The sequence below is a fragment of the Chaetodon trifascialis genome, chromosome 23 (assembly GCF_039877785.1).
Source record: "Chaetodon trifascialis isolate fChaTrf1 chromosome 23, fChaTrf1.hap1, whole genome shotgun sequence".
Taxonomy (NCBI): domain Eukaryota; kingdom Metazoa; phylum Chordata; class Actinopteri; order Chaetodontiformes; family Chaetodontidae; genus Chaetodon; species Chaetodon trifascialis.
In genome coordinates, this window is record NC_092078.1 from 10,424,012 (window position 1) to 10,440,973 (window position 16,962).

Consider the following 16,962-nt stretch of genomic DNA (forward strand, 5'->3'; position numbering starts at 1 on the left):
AGTGTCAGTCATTAAGTCTCACTTCAGCCAACTTCTATCAAAGCTGGGAGTCAACATTTCAAGGCAACATGAATTAAGTGAGTTTTTATTGTGTGTGCACAAAGGGAAGCACTTTGGCTTGTGGTACTATTGGCTTGTGGTGTTATTATTATTATAGCAAATGGAAACTGCAGCATTATGGGGAAAAAATGAAAGAGTAATGCAGGTTTATAATGTGTGCTGGGCAAGAAAAAAGTGAGCTGAAAATGCAATCTTATGTTAAAATCATAATCCATTGCAACAGAAAGTAAGGCAATAAGCAGTGAAAATAACCCCGGTCTAGGCAACTTAGTAGTAATCAATTGGTTGCGTAGTGACTAAAGCGATTCAGGGATGGAGACGGGAGTCACAATAATAGCAAACAAAAAAGCAAAACAGAACCATGAGAGGGTATTCTTATCTCAAGATGACTGCTATCTCGTGGAAGACAGCCACTTTTGTTTTGCCATGCCTCATTGTGTGGCGCCTTTGAAATCCACAAGGGCCTGTTACACAGCATTCATTTTGTTTCATCACTCACACAAAGGCTTGACTGACATTATTTGAGATAGTTTGTTTCAGGTACAATGAGAGTAATTATTCAGGCTGCATTGAGGACTGAAAGAGTACCAGCAGAAAGTAAGCAATATTATTGGCAATGATAGAATATTACAGCAAATTTGGGAATAAAATCTATACAAATAACTGCAGCTTTTTTGTCATTCATTGCTCGATTTTCATGCATCATGCAGGGGCTCCTTGAGCTTTGCTGGTGAATTTCAGAATTTGAGTAGCACTGGTCGTATCTTTGGCCAAGGTTGCTTGTGGTACCAGCATTAGAACAAAACATTTGGGTTTTTGTTGGTTAATAAGCAAAAATCTAAATCACAGTGGCACTAAACCTTGCAGGCCGCCCACAGCACTCCTGCATTCCTAGAAAGTCAACAACTACAGTTTTTCAGTTTAGACATATCTAGTTCTTTTTATTCTTCCCCTGATGTATTCTGGTAGTCGAGTCGGTGTCCATCACTGAGGAGCTGTGCTCTTAGTCATGCATGCAGAGAGGTGCGTTCCTGTTTACTGCAGCTCTGCTACTGTCCCCTGCTGCCCCGCTCCCCCCCCCCCCCCCCCCACACACACACACAGGGTTTCTCGGAAGCCAGATCTATCCACCCGGTCACTGCTCTACATCTGTACAAGATCTGGAAATATTGATTAGGTGATAATTAAATTGTCCATCCCAGCTTGATATGGATTAATAATTGCCCACTAATGCCCTCCTGACATTTTGCTGTATTGACTCGATACTGTTTGCAGCGGTGCGCCGATAATTATGACGCTTGGCATTCTTCATTTTGTCCCTAATGAGACCAATCAGAGTTGGCTCGACTTTTGCCTAAGAATTAGAAAGGAGTGAGAAGGAAGGATAGATTTTCTCTTAGGGACCATTATTCAGTGCTTTTGGCCTTATCACGGAGATATTTCCTCGTCTTACCGGAGCGTTTCTTTTCTTGCGCTCCTCCTTTCTTGATGTGCGATTAGCGCTTTGTCAGAATCGGGATGAGCTGCCATGCTATGTTGGTCCAAATCACGTAAAGAGGACGTGTTTGGACAAACAGCACCACTAGGAGTACTATAAATACTGAGATGAGAAGGTGGCATGGGCGTAGTGCCACATCACTGCTTCGACTTCCTCGCTACCATCTGTGAGTGTTCCTCCTCTGGCATTCTCACAAAGGCCTTTTGTGCATTTTTCCCCTTTGTCCCTGTTTGCGAGGTTTAATTAGGTTATTTACTTGAGCCTCGTCTCCCAGTGTTTCATTTTAGTGGGCATTGCAGATAGGACTTCACACAGGGCAGGGGCAGATAAAAAGTTAGGACAAAAGATGATAAATGTCGCAAGTGGGGACCGGAATGCAATCTGGCCGCCACGATGCAGAGATGCTCTAATGGTTTCCCAGCAAGGAAGGGGGAAGGCACTGTCGAGATGGCAACGTGATAAATGGTTCTGGGATGGCTGTAAGGACTGTAGGCAAGACAAAGAAAAAGAAAAGAGTCATGGAAGGAGGAAAAAACAAAGATGACCACAAAATGGAATCTAATTAATCTGGACTTGGTTCCCCCTCCTGACAAATTCAGTGCAGGAGAAGAAGAGGAAGGGAAATTGTTTTTTAGGGATGTGTTCAGACCCCCCCCCCCACCATTCCACTTTCCTCCCAGGTTGAAAAGGCAAAGGGACGTATGGGTTCTGACAATGCTCCTGCACCTGTGGAATGATTAATGACGGCGGACTCGCCTTACACGCTGCAGAGTATCTGCTCCGAAAACACACCAAGGAGAGCTCTGCTATAAACATCATTCGTCTGCTGTTTACGGCACATTACACAAATGTAGAGTCTTTCTAAAGAAGACAATAATCACCGTGGGCCTTTTTTCTTTTTTTCTTTCACTTTCATATACGATGCTGATTTTTTTGTACTATATTAAACTCCCAGATGGGTTTCACATCAGGTAGAATGATTCATAAAGGATTCGTGTAAGTTTCAATTGAACTGTAAATACTGACGGTAATGTACAAAAGAGACGGATAAAAAAGAGAAGAATGGAAAGAAAGCCTCTCATGCAAGATGAATGAGTGGATAAACACTACGTTTGTGCATATATCTGATTCAATGAGATGTACATTGAAGTGATGGAAGCTAATTTGCATTAAAGTTTTCCTCACATGCAGAAGGCTCTGCTAGTCTGAGAAACGTATGGATGCAGTCAGTAACTTTGACTGTTAATGGCACACAGAGGGAACGCTTTATATTCTTATCTGATGGATTTCAATGCTCTGCGTTATGATTCAGATAACTGGCATTTCAAGCCATGGTAAGGGACACTAATTCATGGGCTCAGTGCTGTGGCGAAGTGCCTCTATGTCATTTTGACCCTCTTAAAGCTGAAAAAAAAAATCAGTCACTTTGTGTTTCCTTTATGTGCTCAAGTGCACAGATTTTATGGAATATTCATGGAGTTAACAATCATGCTGAGTCAATGTGCTGGCTGACTATTTAACCTTTAATCTATGTGAGAAAAACGGATGAAGTCATTACTTACTGAGGACCGTCGTACCTTGTGGCATTTTGTGACAATGTCATTGGCTTTTTAGTCTCTCTTCCTCGCAGTTTCACTACTCCACATTAAAAGCCAATCGCTCCAGCCATTACTCACAGTTGTGCTTTTGGAATAATTCAGATCACAGTGGAAAAAGGCGTTGTAGATAGATCGGTCTTTATACTTCTGTCCTATAACTGGGCTGATTTATGATCTGAATGACACTCTCCCGTCATAAGTACACCAGTACATTGACCAGACCTATAATTAAGTATATCGTCTGTACAGTATTTCTATTCGCACGCTTATGTACATATACTTAATGCACACAAAAACCACACACATTCACTCTCCCAGTGGACTAGAGCCCATTACTGCTGGCAAACATTTGCTCTCGAGGCCGGCGCCTTTGTGTACCCTCCCGCTCTGTCAACTGAGGCTCAGTTTGGCAAAAGGTGAAAAAGAGAAGCGCAACTAACTCCATCAGTCCAAAGGCCACATCTCCGGTCCCCGACAGACGTGTAGCCTAAGGAGTCTCTTCATCTTTAAGAATCCATCCCTTTTTCACCCAGCCTCTGAGAAAACATGGTACCATATTCCATTAAATCACTAATAGCAGCACAATTGGAAAAATATACATGAGTATACATTATATATGTATATATTCTTGTCTATACAGGATTCTCATGAAGCCATCAGCAGTTCCTAGTATTAGGCTCCTATTTGTTTTTGTCAGTCACTTCTAAGCAATTTCAATCGTCATATGTGGTTCTCCGAACTCGCTTTCATAAATTTCCTGCCGGATTTCCATCCACGAAAGGTCCCGATTGTGTTTGTTTGAATCAGTTCGAACATGACGCAAATATTTCCAAGGTCGAATCAGCATTTTAAAAGCAGGATTTCAACAGAAAGCAGAGGCCATTTTCAAAAATGTTCTGAGTTTGTGGGATACTTCTGTGGTACATTTCCACTTTTCTTCTCGCAGGTTGATCAATATAATGAATATGAATACACCTTCAAACTGTGGCTCGAAAGCCCAGTGTCGAGTAACGCCCACACACTGTAAACAGACAGACACATGCACAGAGTCAGCCTCTTTACACTGCTCGACTCATCTCCCGATGAATCATCCCCACATCTACGCACATCAAGAAAGAGAAAAAAGTGATCTGAAGCACTTAATTTCACTGGATTATTTTAATTATGTCCCCCGGGGCTCATTGTTTTTTGCTCCTGGGGTGACATTGCACTGTTTGCTTCCAAGTGGAAACCAGTCTGACCCTGATACCACCCACCCTCATTTGTTTCCCATCTGTAGCTCTTCAAAGACATAACCAAACACACACGCACACAAGCACGCACACACACACACACACACACAAAGTTGAACCATTTCTTCAGGGGTTTGCAATTAAGAATTCAAAGACCTCAACTTAGATTTACTGCATCTGGTTTAGTATGAGACATATTAATAATGTGTAGCTGACAAAAACAACCCACTGATACACAGCTAATGTGTTATCCTGCAGTATTGCATGCCACTCATTTAATGTGAAACAAACTAATGAAAACTAATTAAAAATGAGAGTATCATTAAGAACAATCGTTTCAATTTAATTAATTTGGACAATTGTACAGCATTTTGACATATATTATAACAAATGCAGCAGCTTAGAGGCAATATTTGACCACAAAAAAATGATTCTTTGTAATTAATGCCTTTATGAAATGTTGACTGAGATAAAATCAATTTAACCAGGGAGGCAGAAAGTTGACGTATGAAATTGTGCAGCGGCAGCAATACCAGCATTTATCGCACACACTGTGTAAGACATTAAGCTGCTTCAGTCATTACAATTATTGCACCAGTATCTGTTTAAAGCTAGCATGTAAAGCTAGTGGCTCAAGGTTACAGTATCACAATTGTACAATACCGCTCCTTCAGCTAATCACTTGCACTCAATAGTACAGTGTCAATGCTTTAATGCCCCAGTATTCCCACAGATCCACACCCGCTGTTGGCTTCAAAGAGGAAAAGATGATTTTTATGTCAAAAACGTTTTAATTGTGGCCATTTTTCTTCCTGTCGTTCACATGCAATGCTCTTCCTTCACTGCTGCATAAAATTAGTGGCCTGTGAAAGGTCACTTTGGTCCTTGACTGACTGTTTGTGGGACCTCCCTTGCATATTCTTTGTCCCAGTAATGGGTTTTTGGTGTGAGGGTAGCCATGACTGCAGCTGGGTGCACAGAGCAGGGTTTTTTAGAAACTACATTTTAAGTTTCAGATTTTTACATCATCTATTATATTTATTTCCAATAGATTTGTAAAAATTTGAGGGTGTGAAAACTGGTAGAAAGTGCTGGTTAGATGTGGGGAAAATCAGACTTAAAGGCCTATACATTTGTCCCAAAATGCTTAATTTCGGTGGAGCCTGGTTTGCTGAACTTGAGCTGCGAAAAAGGAAGCCATTTGTCATCAAGTATGATTGCTGGAGCACGAGCTAGTTTGCCTGCGAGCGCCTGAGAAAACACAGTGCAGGGAATGTGTCACCTCTTCGGGGCCTGACAACTGGCATCCATCGGAAATGGCTTGGCACGATTTATCCATAAAATTAGAGTCTGTTTAAATATACAATGTCGAACCCCTGGAATGATTTGCTACATAATCCATCTCTGCTCCCATGGAGACAAATATGAGGCAAGCTTTTCCGCTCCGTGGTCGAGGGCAAAGACAATTATGTGAAGTTTATGCTGTAAAGAAATAGGGCAGGCCCGAGCGTACTGTAATTCTCTTTTGAAAAGAGCCAGTCAAATGTGTTGCTTATTTGATTTCCCATTCCACTTTTGCCATCCGTACCTTTTGATTTCTGCTAAATGTAGCGGAAAGCCGGCAGCTTTGCAGATTATCATCTGCGTGTGTCGTCATGGTGATATTTCCTTATCAATCTCACGTGAAATGTACATCACATGTGTGGCAGAAGCATCAGAATGACACGCAGTCGTGTCCTCTTATTATCTACACACGTTATTACATTGGCAGTAAGCTGACATGGCCCAAGAATGTTTATCACTTTCGCCATTTTTAACATCACAAGTCTGTGCAGCCCCAGTGTGATAACTACTGGCCATTTTGCTGCAGCACTGCCATTTAATGAATCGTTCCATTGCCTTGTGGATAACAGAATGAGCGAATGGCTTTCTGTGTTAGTGGCTGCCACTGCCTATCCTATCAGATAATTAACTTTTTGCAAATAGACTGCACTGACTACCAAACAGAGTAAGCCTGCACAATTAGAATTACTTATCTATGTTCTCTCTTTTTTCCAGGCGTCGGAGGAAAAACAAACAAGACAAACAAATCTAAATTTCATACTTCTTGCTCAACTGTTTTTTCCTCAAATGGTCGCACACGAATTGGCCACAGATTTGTGTATTCACACACAAATGAACAAGTAATGAATGAGGGGAGATGAAAATTGAGTTTTATTGAAATTGAAGCCTGTGTATTATTTTGCATCTGCGTTTGACAACCCCAGCCCAGATGTTCAGAATTCTCCGACAGGAGGGTCTAGTGTTTTCCATCTCCCTCCCCCTCCTCTCTAGTCTTTTTTTCCCCTCTCTCTCTGGTGGCTGGTCTTGCGCCGACAGTGGCGCAATTCAATATTTATATGTTTCCTTCTGTTTGGTTTCCACCGCAAAGGGAGGTGGGCTTTCATGTGTCTGATTTGCCACAGCAGCGTTTCAGTTCCAGCTTTTAAAGCGTTGGGGGCCGTTTGAACAAAGCCATCTGTTTGAGTGGGCCGTTTTATTAAGTGACAAACTGGATCCCTCTACCTCGCTAATGTGTCCCGTGGGAGACGGCGGTGGCTTGTGTGTGTGCGTGTGTGTGCGTGTCTGGTAGAGAGACAGACACAGGAAGACAGAGAGAGGTAGAGAGGGTACAAGATTTCCTCTGCAAACATTGTAATATAGCACAGAGGGGACTACATCACCGATGTACCTGTCATTGCACAACTGAGAGGGTTTTGCTTTTATGAATCTACAGTGATATTTGAATAAGGGAGCCTTTCATTTTCCATCTTATCCCATGAAACACAAACTAAGAAGCTCAGCACTGCTCCATAAATAACCCTTTATATATATTTCATGGACCCTTGCAGAATTTTCTATTGTCCCACACCCCCCAATTTATTAATGTTGTTCTTCCATTTGCAATGTTTGCTCCATCCAACGAGAATATTCTAACACCCTTGAGAGAGTGTGTCTGTGCAGGCATGCATGTGTGCATGATAGGTTGTGCTTGTGCACCTCTGGAGCCCCCCCCCCCCCCCCCCCCCACACACACACACACACACACACACACCGTCTTGTCATAGAATCTGTCAGTGCATTGAATGTGGGACAAGAGCATTAGCCATTCTTTTTGAAGCTGTTGCTGTTGTCTGTGCAAAAGTGCCCTAACTCCTGCAGAGCTATAGCCAGAAGCTCAGACCTTGCGTAGCTGTGCCACTGAGCATGAGTTATACACACATAGTGGGGTTCACAAAGTCCCATTGGAATATGATTTTTGCAACCTTAGTCATTGGGCTGAATATTTGGCAAGGAGAATGCGCTGGTGAGTTGTGTATTACAGTGCATGCTGCACTCTTCCTGCCTTTGAAGCCACGCTGTAAGTGATGATATGCATTTATTTATTTATTCACGGGAGACTATCTGCAGCTTATGAGCCACATAAGAGACCCTGACCCTATCACAGAATGGACCTGCAGCCCTAATATCTATATGCAGTCTCAATATTAATGTGTCATTAAGCTGCATTCTTGTGTATTCTATTGAATTAGTTTTACATAATGACTGTTATGAATTTTGCTTAGAGAGCATCTTTAAGCTTGTGGTGGTGGGGGGGTGGGGGTAGTGCAGGAGAAGGCTTGTATTATGAACTTCATTATGTGTGACAAGCAGCACAATATTGATGGAGGAGCGGGTCCCCATCATTGCACTGCATTAAAACCTCTGCAGTGAATTAATGTACTATTCCTGATCCAGTAATTAACAATCATTCGGGGGCCATATCCCTTTTCAAGTAATCACTAATTGCAATAAGAATTTCAGTTTCCATTTAAGGCAAGATTACCGATGAGCATGCAATGCAAATCAGCCAACAGTTCTAATTAAGCTCCAATTCCTTTTCTTTCCTTCCGCCTAGACCCTTTGTGAGCACATACAATGTGGAGTTTGTTTCCTCGGCATTACAAAAGACAAATTTTTATCATAATGCTGCAGATAGAGAGCTGTGTACTGCCCCAAGAAAATGGTTTATGCTTGTGTTTGTGCCATTGATTAGTATGTGAGGTTTATCTTCCCTCCCTTTTTTTCAATTTCTTTTTTTTTTCTTGCATTGTTTATCTCTGTTTGTGTGTCTGCATTACTGCAGTCTGTTTTCTTTCTGGCATGGGGTCAGATGTTTCTGAACACTGTATAGACAGTTAATTAATCCATTGAGGGTGTTGCTTTATAAACCATGGAACTGCATTCACAACCACCAACATGCCCATCCCTCTGCACCCTTCTTCATTTAAATACCATGATCACAATATTGCTGCAATGGACTTTCAGAATACTTAAAGGATTTCATAAAAGCAAATGTCCAGGGTGCATATACCGCATGCAACACTTTAACCCTCTCCCAACATTAGCCACCCCTTTCAGTCCAATTTGCGCCACTTGCTACCATTGTGACAATTCATCAATATCTCAGAACTGAAATGCTGCGGCTTAAAGATGTCGAATGAGGTTAATGGCATCTTTAAACGCTCCTTTCTTCCACCCGTATGTCCAAATGGAGCAGGGTATTTGCAGACTGCCACCCAGTGTGTTAGGATTAATTATCGCTCTCCACAACCCCACCTCACCCGGCAAGTTAAAGATTCAGAGAGGAAATGGCCCCTTTCATGCAAATGAAATTGAATATGTCAGTCAGTATAATTGTGAAAACCAAGCCATCTTGGACTGGTGTCTGTGCCGAATAGAGGTTCCAACTGAAAGTGGGTTTATTAATGTTCTTCTCTCCACTCTTTGATTCATGCTCTTTAATGGCTTGGCAGATCAAACTTTAGTCTATAGCGGAATCCTGATGACTTGAAATGTTTTCGCCATTATGAATGAAAGCCAGACTGATCTATTTGAGAACAGCATTTAAATGCAATGTTTGGCTGCGAGTTAAGCCAATATCAAACAAACTTGTAATGAATGCAGATCCACAAGATGCTCTGAACCCAGCTATCTGCTAAGTTCAGCATGACGATAGAAAAAAAGGATATCAGCCCCAGTCCTCAGTTCCACGGTCAGGGTTAGAGTGTGGCCCTGCAACAGGTACTCAACCTAAAATCTACAGAGCAGAACCTTTTAATTCACAGCTGATTCAACCTGACAAATACCAAAACAGGTGATGTAATATGTGCAGTTTAGATACATGGTGTTTTAAAAAGTTTCGCTTTCTGGATCATTTCAGGATTTTGTTTAACGTTCTGCTCTGTTTACTGACCATTTCTGTTTAGGAATTAGCTTTTCCTGACTTTCAGTTAGTTTTAAGTTCAGAAGGCAATTCCCATTTGGTTTATAGTTTTAGGGTCAGAGTTTGGGTTAATTGGGGAGAAAAAAAAAAATCAAACTTTCAGGGCATTTCGATTTTAGGTCAAGCACCCTCTAGCTGTCCTTTTGTTCGACATCCAGCACCTCCAGAGAGGTGCTGCCTCTCTTCTGCTCTGACCACAGTCCACAGCAAAGCAGAGCCGTTTAACTACTGTTCCCTTCCCACGCTGCACTTCTGGTATCACTGGCTTTGTTTCGGACATGTCTTTGTCACATTTAATAGAGCTTTATGTGGCTGCACCTGTGTGATGCTGGAAAACGACCTGATTTATTGATCATTTTATTAAAATGGTAGCTTTAAAAGACCTTGGAAAGAAGCAAAATGATAAGGATAGCATCAAGTAGCAGCAACAGTAAAAAAAATCTTGTTCTATCTTTGTACCGCCCACGTCGTTGAAGGCTTCCAATTTCCATTTATGTCTATCCATTAAAAAAATCTATACTTCCAGTCATGAAACAGTCTGCCCCCTCAGCCCTGTGGACACGGGTGTTCACAAGAGTAAAGACTTTCAGTCAGCCACCAAATTATTAACATGGCGTTGATCCATGGAAAACAGAACAAGGGGATGCTATGAAGAGCTTCTTCCTTCCCAGTGGCAGCGAATGTGAACAAGGTTACATAATGACCTGAAGGGAGAGCAGACACAGGCCTGTTTTGCGTGGTGACGGGCTTTACACTTCATTTGTTTGCTAGTGACAGCTTAGCACTTGATTAACAGGTGCCAAGCCACGCTATTAATTCACCTAGATCATAGTTACCATTCAAAGGAAATGACACCATGCAGCAGAGGTAACAGGAGCTTTTACCGGATGGCAGTTCTCCCAATTGAGACTCTTTGTGGAAAAAGTTGTGATTACAGGCAAACACCTGTCAGATACATCTTTCCACTTTCTTACAGCCTTTGTGTTGTAATGGTTGTTGCAACATGCTCATTGAAAAATCAGAGCTCTATGGTAAAAGGTTTCTTTGTGGTGCATGAATTTGCACAATGTTTGTTCATAGACCATATCTTTTTGCTTGCTGTCAACGCGCTAGTCACGGCATTGTTCGGAGAAAACAGAGGTTTCAATCAGCCGCTACCTGAAGCCGTACAAGGAGTCTGCCAAAATGGATGTTTGTCAGCGGCGGACCTAAAATGGGGGTATGATGGTGATATCAGCGGCCATGTCTGTGAAAACACCATTACCTCCATGTCATGCCTCAATCACTCCCCATTGTGCGGTGACTCCCCCCCCCCCCACCCTCTTCTCCTCACCTCCAGTGCTGATCTTCCATACATGTCCTAGCAGTCTATCACATCCGGCGTAGGGAGACGCACAGAGCCGTAATGGATGGCCCTAGAGCGAAAACAGCCCCGATGGCATATCAATTACCCATCAGCGCCCCCTTGGCTGGATGCCAATGTGCACCACACCCAGGCCAAGTCAATGAGATAAGGTGCAAATGCAGATATAATGGTGCTTTTTGCCATGTACAAATTACACAGTGTCAAGTCTGCTGCTCACCTGTCGGATCTGTCAGCCGGTGAATGAGAGATTCTCAAAAGTGTGTGTGTCTGTGTGCGTGTGTGTGTGTGCGTGTGCACGCAAGACTGTGTGCATGTCACGAGGCAATCAGGTGATTTCCTAGACTCATTTGCCCAGTGGAAGCCCAGCTGCTTGCCTGTTTATCTGTCCGCCCTTTTGATTGCTGACCACACATCTTATGTCACCTCTCCACAAATCCTGCAGGTTAATTTGTCCCTCACTCGCAGCGCCGCCGCTGCTACTGGGCAGTACAATCTGGGAGGAGAAATCCGTCTGCGCGCAGGCACGCGAACAAGCGCTATCACACATTCTCAGACACACACACACACACACACACACACACAGATGAGGTGATTCAGATGGTTGGCATTACCGCAGCTGTGTGGCCCCTAATGGCCTGCTGAAGTGATTGATAAAAGGCAAACAGTTGCTCCGCAGGGGCACAGATGGAGCTACACCTCCCACTGAAGCTGGCACTCAAGCTTCAGAGGAAAATACAGAGGGGGTCTGACTGAGCACTATGGCATTATTGCTACCGAAATTAGCCTTGATCATCATGATAAAGCAGGAATGTAAAATCTCACAATCAAAATCTCATCAGGAAGAGACAGGTTCCTTTGATTACTTATCACTCTTGTGTGTTTTGATTGTTCGGCAGTGGGAATAGAAACGTCATCTCATGAGCAGGAACTGATTGTCTAGGAGGGTGGGAAAAAAAAAAAGGCAAAACAGAACTCAATTCTTGGAATTAAAAGTAAATAGAGAATTGATGTTATGGCTGACAAAGCCTGAATTATATTCAGGAATGATTTTACCTGACAAACTGTGATTCTAGAAATCAAACAGCAGGAGCAGAGCTGCGGCTCTCTGCACGGTTGTGGTGATCAGAGCCAGAGCAACTGCTATTGTACAGCGTTGTAAAACCGCCACAGTAGATGGGAACATCCACGCCATGTCCACACAAAGCAGACACTGTTCCACTCTGCTATTCTCTCACCTCCGCTCGCCTGCATTTTTAGCATTTTTATCCTCATTGCCTTTACACTTGACTTGTTGTGCTGAATTGAGGGACCAATTAGGAGCACCAGAATGCTCACATCACTGATCAGAGCACTGCGAGGACCTTATCAGGTGCGTGTCTCATTTGCGTGAGGCACAGCCGTCGTTCCAATTGGTGCTTTTCTGGAGATTAGTGTTGTCTGCTTCTGCTTTTCTGCAACTGCTGGAAAATGTTAGCTTGTGTTATTAGAAACACCGAATGGTCTCATGATTTATGTCCAGTGGAACAGCATGACAGTGTGATAGGTAACCACATGTTAAGATAGATGACTTTTACTGTATGCTGAATGACACCGAACAGCACCAGTTCACAGCATAGCGAATTTAATAGCATTAAAATGAGTTACTCAATCGCAACTTAAACACCTTACTCCATGTTACATAGCAGAAGGCTCAGAAATAGCAGTAATTTCATTATAGCTTTTCTTTGTGAGCTGTGTTCTTCACACTTTCTTTTCCCCAGTATATATTTACAGATTGTTTTTGTGACAGTATCACACGATGACCACAATAACACTCTTTACTGTCACAGGAGGAAGAGGCAATCTTTTTTAACAGAAGTTCGCAGCCTCGACAACAATTGCTCCTCCTCAGTCTAAACTGACATCCAAACTCAGATGTCTTGCCACATTTCAGAACAAATCAAAGACCAAGTATATTATCTTTATTTCTTTTCTCCAGTGATTGGTCTTAACTCCTTCCTTCTTTCCCACAGAAAAATGCATCCTTATATCCAAGAATTCCTGCCTAAAAAGGAGATTTTAGTTGCGTGGAAATACTTCCCGGTTAAGATAAAATGCATTGCGCACTCTGCAACCAAGACCTCTGTCCTTTAACTGATCTCAAGCACTGATCATCTGTTTCCACTTTGCACAATAAAGTCAGTACAATCTCTTGTCTTGACCTCCAAAGACAATCCCCACATCCCAGCCACATGCTGTTACTTTCTACTGTACACAGCTTGATAAGACAGATGAATTGCTCTGTCTGCAATGCTAAGCATGCTCTCTAACTATTATCTTTTATTCTGTTTCTGTCTCCACGCAGCACCACCAAAGTTTTTAAGAACCCCCAATGATCAAACAGGCGTGCAAGGAGGGGTGGCATCCTTCATCTGCCAAGCTACAGGAGATCCACGGCCGAAGATTGTGTGGAACAAGAAGGGGAAGAAAGTCAGCAACCAGAGATTTGAGGTATTAGGTCTATTGTTCTGATGTAAAATGCTCGACAAAATTGGAATGCTTCAGCACTGCTTTGGCTCTGCCTGCACATAATCCATTTCGCCAAGCCCCGCTCGCTTACTTTTCGCCCCGACTTGCCACCACGCATTAGCAGGCTCTAATAATCACGCTGGCCAGGCTCTTAACCATGCTTGAGTTTTAACGAGCAAGTATAGAAAAGATCTGGGGACAGATTTGTAATTAAATAAAAGACGAGAAAAAAAGCAATTGGCTAGAAGAAAAAACAACTTGTGGTATGACCCAGATACCTACATTAGCATCATGCCACATTTGCCAGCTTTATGTAATGTGAAAGGGGAAGCAAGCGCTTTCACTTCGAAATATCCTTTTGCTTTGTGGCAGCTTTATCTAAATGCATGTCCTCCCTTCCTGATTTTGGCTGAGGCTTTGATTTTTGGTCAGCTTTAATCTGCACTTGGGCTCAATACCCATGAGAAATAACACATCATCGCAGAACACTGATAAGATTTCTATTAATTTCTGTGTCAGTCCTTGGGACTATCATGGTGTCACTTTTTTTCCCCCTCCTCTGCTCTAGATGCCATATTTGCTTGCTTCTGCACAGCAGTAATGGCTTAACAGAGCTTGGAGACCTCTTCCCGCCTCCTCTTTGCGTGTAATAACCACAGAAATCTAATCTTATCAGAGTTCATCGCGTTTGCATCGCACGTTGTGCTGAATGCTAACATACTAGTTCTCATTCCCTGGTTGCCTTGCAGGGTTTGCTGGCTGCCGCCATTCTGGGCCCATTCTATCACGCACTGCTGCTTCATCTTCTAACAAAAACCCATTGCCTTTTAGAAGTCTCACAACTTCCTTTCTAATTTGCTCTCTCGGCGTTGACTAAGAAAGGAGGCTGTTTTTTTTTTTTTCCACCATCACCTGCTGTCAGCCTGAATGCAAACACCGCTGTACTGCTTGGCCAATGAAATGTTGAAGTGTACTATGAACTAACACATGCACAGATTTATTGTTAACTTTAAAAATGTTCGTAGGCCTTTGTGTGTTTGTGTGTGTGTGTGTGTGTGTGTGTGTGTGTGTGTGTGTGTGTGTGTGCGCGTGCGTGTGTGTGTGTGTGAAGCCGAGGTCTCAGGCCTATCTTTTATTGAAATCTACCTCTATGCTTAAAAGAGATTGAGTTATGACACAGGGCTTTCTAAAATCAGTGAGTATACAACATGTAGCATGCAAAAAAAATAGCTGAATAAGCTACAACAAACACCTGTTTGTGAGCATTTTATGTGTCGTTCGTCCAATACAGTCGGTCCTGTCTCTTGTACCACTATCTCACCTCATGGTACAACTGTCCTTAACCGTTTATCAAGCCACTTTTAACTGTTTGTGCTTGTTTCTGTCCCATCGACACAATCCAGTGTGATGCATTTTGCAAAGGATAGAATGTTAACTTTAAGAGTGGGACACGTTCAGATTTCAATTTTACTCTACAACCCCGATATCCGAGCAAAAAAATTTCTGACCAAGCTAACCTTCCCCATTCTTAAAGTTAGTCAGTCGCATCGATTATTTTACTAATAACTGCACAGTAAGTAAAACTATCCATCAGATCTAGTTCATTTACTAGAAGACAGCACGTCGGAACACACAGCGAATGCACCTACCTACAATAAAAATGCTAAAAAAAAAAAAAAAAAAGATTGAAAAGTTTAAAAAGTATTCTCTACATATTTTCTATAGACGTTCTAATCCTGCACAGATCCTGAACTTACTTTTTGTACATGTACAATACATAACCACAATACTCACAAACCACAGTCACAAGAGTTCAATGTAAGGTAGGCAGCAGCTTTCGTTTCTGTCATAGGAAGCACATTGTGTCAGTCACCATCAGTGTTGTTAGCCAAATGTCCTTGGCACTGTTGTTTTGTTCTGTTTTGTTTTTTTTGTCTGCAGAAGGTCCCTCACCCATTGTGAACCAAAAAAATCTCCTTTAACATTATCCTGTCTCTCGCACCTGCAGGTGATTGAGTTCGACGACGGCTCTGGTTCAGTGCTCAGAATTCAGCCATTGCGCACGCCCCGAGATGAAGCCATATATGAGTGCGTCGCCTCCAACAGTGTTGGAGAGACGAGCGCTACAACCAGACTCACTGTTTTACGTGGTAGGTCCTTCTCAGCAACCCCAAAAGAAAACCAAACCACACACACACACCACTAACACGCCCTCTTTCTCCCAGCTAACCCAGGTAAGCTTGCATTGACTTGTTTTATGTCTGTCCTGTCCTCTTTTTTTGTTTCTCACTGTTGCGCCGCACAGTCAGACCCAATTAGAGACTCTGGTTACACTCACGTTGTGTATTCTAACTTGATAAGATTTAGTCCATTAGCCATTTAGCCAAGGAAGTTTCCGTTTCTAAGTGACTTAAGTCATTTGCATACAGATTCCTGACACAATAATTAAGATGCCAGTTAAATTATGCAAATAGCCATCCATTCCTAGCCTGCGGTGGTTTAATGGAAAAGCTCAGCAATAATTTTCAAATCAGTCATTTTTCATCTCCGCACTTCAGCTTTGATATTCGTTTGACCGTGTAGAAAATAAAGCAGTGGATTCTCTATGTGATTAACAAGCATGTATTGTTTATGGTCGCGTTCGAGTCGCAGGTTACTTCCATGCCAGTGTCTGTCAGTAGCCACTGTTAATAGCCAACACTCTTCTGCACAAACATGTATAACAACCCAGGCGGGAAAGGTCAGCCACTTTGTTAACGTCCAGTGAGCTGTGAGAAGAAAAAGTCAGATGACAAATATCAAATTGTTTGACAGTGCCTCTTTTATAATAAGCACTGAGCAAAATTTTATCTTGATTACACAAAACAGTCCATTCAAAGGCAAATATGTGGTGGCCCTGAGCTCAAAGGGGTGCATAATATCTCTCTAAAACATGACTTGCTTGGCTGTGAATGGAGAAAATGGCTTTAGAAAAAAAACCTTGGGCTGCCTGAATGAGGTGTGCTCCATTATGTGCCACAATTACACAACATGGCAAATGAGTTCCCATTGAGTGGGGTGCTTCCATCCTATAGAAAAAAAGCTGGCTCTGCGAGTCTCTGAAGGCCCCCCAGCCCCCCCTCGCTTCTTATCTCACCAATGAGCCAACAAAAGGCCCTTTGCACTGTCTCCAAAGGCCGATTGAAAGAGAAAGGTGGCACGTTCACATGCAGCTCTCTCTTGTTTACTCTGAACGCCGTGAGTGTGCGTATGTGTGTGCGCTCTCACGTGTGCGTGCACATTTCCTGTCCGCTCTTGCTCTTTCTCTATCTCTGTTTTTCCCCTTCACACACACTCATGCACATGCACACACACGCCAATAGATAGCTGAGGGACGGGTATAGAAGCTGCTCTTG

At 42.7% G+C, this 16,962-nt stretch overlaps 1 protein-coding gene across 1 annotated transcript in view; it reads left to right on the forward strand.

The window, feature by feature from the left end:
• Nucleotides 1-16,962, forward strand: part of LOC139351284 (receptor-type tyrosine-protein phosphatase delta-like) — a 349,795-nt gene that overhangs the window by 265,267 nt on the left and 67,566 nt on the right. Inside the window, exons 11-12 of the mRNA XM_070993096.1 lie at nucleotides 13,404-13,549; nucleotides 15,576-15,717. Of these exons, the coding sequence (XP_070849197.1) occupies nucleotides 13,404-13,549; nucleotides 15,576-15,717 (288 nt within the window). The remainder of the gene's footprint in view (nucleotides 1-13,403; nucleotides 13,550-15,575; nucleotides 15,718-16,962) is intronic.